Raw genomic sequence first — 6,277 nt, forward strand, 5'->3', positions numbered from 1 at the left:
GTCGCTGAGTTGGTTCTTCTTTTCACTCTCTTATTACATACAAATAGGTCTGGTCTGTTATTATACTAACAGCTTTTATCATCTTGACCTGTCAAGATAAAGCGACATCCTCAGTCACCTTCTAAATTTAACTTCTTTATTACACACACAATACCTGAAATCACCCCATCAATGGATTGGCTTATTTATTCACACGCATTTTATTTGTCCCTGCCATTATACAGCAAGGCTCTTTTAAGACAGGAACCTAGAATGTCAGTTCTGATACTCAAATATTTCTTGCCTGATATCACAACCTACACCTAGAACAATCCCAGGCGCTTAATACTTGGTAAATACCTACTGGCTTAGTCTTTCTTTACACATTCAGTGGTTCTTTTCCCTTTCTCCACCTGTCGGAACACTTCTCTCTTAAAGGTTCACTAACAGTGCTTTTTGATGGGGATAAGAACCTATGAGAGTCTGTGTTCTGAAATGAGGGTGGCATGCAGTTCTTTTTGAATGTCTAAAAGAAGCAAGCAGTGCTTTTGAGTACCTACCTTTGTGTGTCAAGTACTGGCACTTCCATGTTTTCTTTTGGAGCTTTTCAAAGGACACTGGGCAAGCAAGGCCACAAGTTGGTAAAGGTAAGAAGAACTTAAGATTAATTTTCCTGAATCATTTTTTTCTGTTTTTTAAAGTTCAGGCATAGAATGAAGCACACATACCTTCACGGAGAGGCTCACTATCAACAGAAACAGTGGAAGCATCAGGAATTACACTGAGTGAATCATCTCTAAAAATCTCAGTCAATTAAGAAAATAACTGACCTATGGGGTGGGATGAGGAGGGAGATGGGAGGGAGGTTCAAAAGGGAGGGAGTATATGTATACTTATGGCTGACTCATGTTTAGGTTTGACAGAAACAACAAAAGCAATTATCCTTCAATTAAAAATACATAAATTTTTTTAAAAAAGAAAATAGTCGAGTTTATTCTGAATAATGGAATAATTAAAACCATGATTTATAATGATCTAATTCTGAAAACAAAAGTTGGAGTTGATCGAAACATGGAAAGAAAGTACTTACGGATTTCTAATTTCTAATTATTTTCTCTCCTCTTACTTCACCACTGACTAGTGTGTGTGTGTTGAATGAAATCAATGTGAAATATCAATATTTCTAAATAACCTTTAAGATACATCAACTAGAAGCTTAATTTCTGCATAAATTCTTAAAGACATAGATTAGAACTAAAAGTCTGTGTTTATAAAATGAAATAATTATAGGTGAGAAATCATTCCAACAGACCTTTTTCATTCATCCTTCATACATATCATGGTGCATATTCAGTCGGCCAAGAAAAACAAGAAAACATTGTCTTTTAATGATGTTTAACTTTCTACCTGTGGACCTAGAGGGTTCTTGTTAAGACTAATAAACTAATTTCAGATTCCCAAGTGTTTTACAACTATTGACGGAAACTTCATAAATGTATCATTTGTCCTTTGTGGATTAAGCAAGAGCTTTAATGGGCACTCTTGGTTCAGAAAATCAAAGCAGAGAAAAATCTAGGGTTCTAACATTTCCCAAGACTGACTTTTATTGGCCACAAATACCACCAGTTGCTTTTTTGAAGTCTTACTTCACTCGTTTTACAGAAAATGAACAAATGCCCAAAACCCAAGACCGAATAACACTTTGTCAGGCATTTTAGTATGTTTCATTCTTGCAACTCAATCATAAGTGCTTTTCCTCAATCAACATACATGAGTATGCTTTATGCATACTTCCTATTTTGTCACACAGAATATTAAAAAGATGTGTACACAAAGGTCTGAATTTAACAAAATTAGTAATTCTTACTGCTTTTTCAAGGACACTCTAGAGCAAAACTGAGAGAGAATTTGTTTGTTTTCAAAGTGTGAGAATGTGGTAGAGAACATCAAGGCTTAGTGTCCCTTACTTGGTAAGTGCTACAGGCCAGCAGTTTTACTCACTATGCTTTGCACCATCAGTGCAAATGTCCACAGAGTGAAAGATGCCAACATCTTAGTTTCTTCATGAAAATGGTTTTGACCCTGGAGACTTCCAAGAGTCTGCAGACCATACTTTGAGAACCACTGCCCTAGAGCCACTTCCCAAACAAGACACTCCAGGATATGTTCATCAGCATAGTGGTGGTTGTGGTGGTGGGGTGCCAATGTATCAGAACACTTTTCAAATATAAAAGACTGGTCTTTATTCTGAGTTAAGGCCTGTCCTTTCTTAGGTATTAAAATATATTTTCTTTTATGAAATAAGAGGGGAAACCAGATAGTAGTTTCTTGATTGCACTGCTTTGTTTTTTTTAAATGCCCTTACTTTGCAAAATGGGGCTTCTCTGGTAGCTCAGTGGCAATGCAGGAGACTGGAGTTTGATCCCTGGGTCAGGAAGATATCCTGGAGAAGGAAATGGCAACCCACTCCAGTATTCTAGCCTGGGAAATCCTATGGACAGAGGAGCCTGGTGGGCTACAGTTCATGGGGTCACAAAAGAGTATGACACGACTTAGCAACTAAACAACAACAAATCTGGCAAAATAAAGTCTGGCCAGTGTATGCTAATTCTCATCTTTTTTTAGCTCAATGCCCTAGGGTGTCCTTCATCAAACAATTAACAGTTTTCTAGATGCTCTGAGGTCCTTTTATAAGCTCCAAAACTAAATTCTTCAGGAAATAACTAAGACTATGCCATGGTGAAATACATTTCAGTCAATCAACAAACCAAATCTGTAAAAAACAGCAGCATTCACATGGCATAGCAGATTGGCAAATTTATATGAACTAGCTATTTATTTGAAACACATGCCACTAACAAAACCCATTATTAGGCCCCTTACAAATCCCACTCCAAGGATGCCTTCAACTGCACAAATTTCACAGTGGAAATTGTATCTCATTTCTTCGAAAGCAAAAAAAAAAGGTTAACCAGATGATCTTTAAATTCCCTTCCAGCTGACCCTGAAATCAGTGTGATTCAAAGTCCCAGGTAGTGAACTGATTTATGTGTGGTCCTCAAAAATTAGGAAAAGAAAACACAAACTGACTTACATGGATTAACTTACATATTCAGAAAATAGCTTGAAGTACCAAATATCTAGCAATCAAGCCAACAGAAACAATACATAAGACAGTAATAATAGCGGAAGGCTATTCCCCCATCAAAGTTTACTTCACTTAACTAGTTCTAAAGTCTTAGTACAGATGGATAATGTGCACTGCAGTTCCAGGCTAACGTGGCAGAGGGAGGGGTTTGGGTGTGCGTTTTTCCAAATTAGATGTATTCTCTCTTCTAAAGTGAAGGATATGAAGAAAGAGGGGAGAAAAAAAATGTTGAGAGAGAAAAGACAAAGGAATCACACTTAATTTTATTTACGGAGGGTGTGTGGAGGAAGATGGAGAATAAGCGTTCATAAAGCTCTGATATCAAGAAAAAAGAAAAAGCCCACAGCAAAACATCAAAATTAAACAGGAGAGACTCAATCAGCCCCAAACTAGAGAGAAGTAGATAAAGTGGCAGAATTTGCCGAATTTTCTGCAGCGCTGCCTCAATGAATTATTTCCGAGAGAGGGATCCACCCTCCGTAGCCAAGGCAAGTTATTGCATCAGGCGCCGGTGCTGGAGAAACCCGTTCGGGGCTTCTTACTAGGTCATCTACTCTTGGGGTTCTATTCCGAGCTTCTGGTTCTACCCGACTGGATGTGAGAATACCCTGTCCTCTCTAAACTCTGATGTCCATGCAGTGCCCTAGGAAAAGGAGGCCTGGATTAAACCACCAAGCGCTCCAGCCCATGGAACCTCCCTCCCTTCCGCAAAGTCAAATATCAAAATGTTCCATACGAAGGACGGCTGCCTTCACGAGTAACTCAGGAACATTTACAGCTTCCCACGTTTACGACCTGAAAGCTCACTCGTTTCAAGTGGTCTTTTCGGAACCCAGAAAATGACAGGAGCGAAGGATGATGAACTCCCATTATTAGAAGAGAGAGGGAAATTTCAAAACCTCCCCTTATCCAGGTTTCAACTATTTTACGTTCTCAGCGGACCATTCGGCTAACTAAGCACCGAATGGAGATGTCAAGGACGAAACACTATTTAAAGCATCTCGAAGATTAAAAAAAGAGAGTGCGGCGGTAAGAAGACAGAACCCGCAGCTTCTTCGGCTCGTAACTGACCAGACAGGAATCAGGAATCTCGCCACCCAGGAAGCACAAAGAACACAGCAGGGACAGGAAATCTAAAATTGAGGTTATTGAGCCAGGACAGGGTGGAGAAGCTACGGGTTACAGATCCCAGCGTCATCGCAGAGGGAAGAGGCACGGCAGTAACAAGGACTGGGAAAGGAGAACAGGTCGCGAGAGAAGGGGCGCAGGATGTGGAGGGATCCGCGGGAGTCACCGCGGGAGAGGGGAGGAGAGGGGTCCACGGAGGGAAGGTGGCCGGCGCACGCGGGGACTTGAGTCCAAAGCGAAGGAGGCGAGGAAGATAAGATGCCTGGAGACCAAGCGCTGCCAGAGAATGAGAGAGACGGGTAATCGATGAGGTGGACCGGTGCCCGGGAAAAGGAGAGAGAGACGATGAGAAGGAGGGAGGAGAGCCGGGGCTGAGTGCAAAGCGCAGAATGCCGGTACCTGCTGGCGCACGGCTAGTCTGAGCGGGGCCAGCACCTCCTCAGCCCCGGCGCCGTCCATGCTGCTCCGGGAGGCGGCGGCGGCGGGGAGCGAGGCCGGGGCGCGGGCGGGCGTGCTGACGGGCCGGCAGGGCAGGAGCGGAGGCCGGGCCGGGCGGCCGGGCGGCGGCGACAGCAGCAGGGCGGCGCGGGCGGCTCCGAGCAGCGCCGGGCGCAGGGCGGGCATGGGCCGGCGGCGCCGCGAGGCCGGGAGCGGGCGGCGGAAGCGGCGCGCGCGGCCGCGCCGGGAGCATGATGAAATCGCCGCGTAAACGCCGCGGCGCGCGCAGCCGCACGCTCCCCGCCCCGCGACGCGGCGCCGGGTCGCCGCCGGCCGATTCGACACAAAACCCCGGAAGGACCCGGATCCTTCGCAGCCCCGCACGGGCTTGAGCCGCCCTGGGCGCACGAGAGGGCTGACGGGTCCCGGCTAGACCCGCGGCGAGCAGATTGGCACAGTGCGTTAGTGGACATTTAGGGACTCAGCCCCGTCCGAGACACGCGGACTGAAACTCACGAGGACCTCCAGGGCACACGCTTGTACAGGGACACTGACGCTCTGGCCGACCCACGGGAGCACGCGCTTCTGTTTCTCTTCTCTCGCCCCCTGGCTCTTAAAGGGTCGTGTCCGAGTCTGCGGCCCCAGGGACTGTAGCCCGCCAGGCCCCTCTGCCCATGGGATTATTCAGGCAAGAATACTTGAGTGGGTTGCCATTTCCCCCTCCAGGAGATCTTCCCCACCCAGGCGTGGAACCCGAGTCTCCTGCATTGGCAGGCGGAGTCTCTACCACCGAGCTACCTGGGTAGAAGTCAGAACAGATAGAGACTTAGTGTTGCCCAAGCTCAGATGATCCTCAGATAAGGAAACAAATCAAGAGAAGTGAATGATCTGTTCATCTGCACCCATCCATGCCTTCCCAATGTCAAGACAAAAGCTGAAGAAAGGGAGAAGAATGATGGACTTATTTGGAGAAAATCAGTGCTGACCATCCTTTGCTGGGTGAACAAGGTTTGAATCGGCAAAGATGAGGAAAGGCAAGAGGCAAAGACATGAGAAAGGCTGGAAAGCGATACTGTGCCAGGGAGTGGAGAGGAACATCCAAGTGCCCCGGCTTCCCTCTGCTTGGCCCTGCCTCAGCTGACCTGACTCATGGTTAGGCCCCAGATTATGGACCCTCTGGAAGTGGCTTCTTCTCTCCCTCCTGCCGCAAGGGCAGGTTGGCTGAAAAAGCTGGATTCTGTTTCCGCAGAGAGAATAGAAAAAATAAGGAATGTGTTAATTTTAGAAATAGCATTACACACACCCACTACAGTGCCTAAAATGGAAATGATGGAAAATGCTAGGAGATGCTCAGGGACCCTCCCACACAGCTGAAGGGAATGTGGATTGGTACAGACTTTGGAGAACGGTTTTGACAGTATCTCCTGAAACCAATGGTACACACCTTAGTCCAAAGTGGAGGAGGTGAGGAAGATGCCTGGAAATCATGTCTTCCAGGGAATGAAAGGGGTCATGGGCAAAGACTACCCTTGCCCAGGAGTGTACAAGAGTACACAGGCTCAACAGACTGAAGTCACCTTTCCC

At 45.9% G+C, this 6,277-nt stretch overlaps 1 protein-coding gene across 1 annotated transcript in view; it reads right to left on the reverse strand.

Annotated features, from left to right (window-relative positions):
- GARS1 (glycyl-tRNA synthetase 1) overlaps nucleotides 1-4,924 on the reverse strand; it is a 44,735-nt gene extending 39,811 nt beyond the window's left edge. Inside the window, exon 1 of the mRNA XM_055420934.2 lies at nucleotides 4,655-4,924. Within this exon, the coding sequence (XP_055276909.2) occupies nucleotides 4,655-4,879 (225 nt within the window). The 5' untranslated portion in view covers nucleotides 4,880-4,924. The remainder of the gene's footprint in view (nucleotides 1-4,654) is intronic.
- Nucleotides 4,925-6,277: the final 1,353 nt, after the last annotated feature.

Source organism: Moschus berezovskii, chromosome 3 (assembly GCF_049115385.1).
Source record: "Moschus berezovskii isolate FMDL1 chromosome 3, NW_MosBer_1.0, whole genome shotgun sequence".
NCBI classification, from domain to species: domain Eukaryota; kingdom Metazoa; phylum Chordata; class Mammalia; order Artiodactyla; family Moschidae; genus Moschus; species Moschus berezovskii.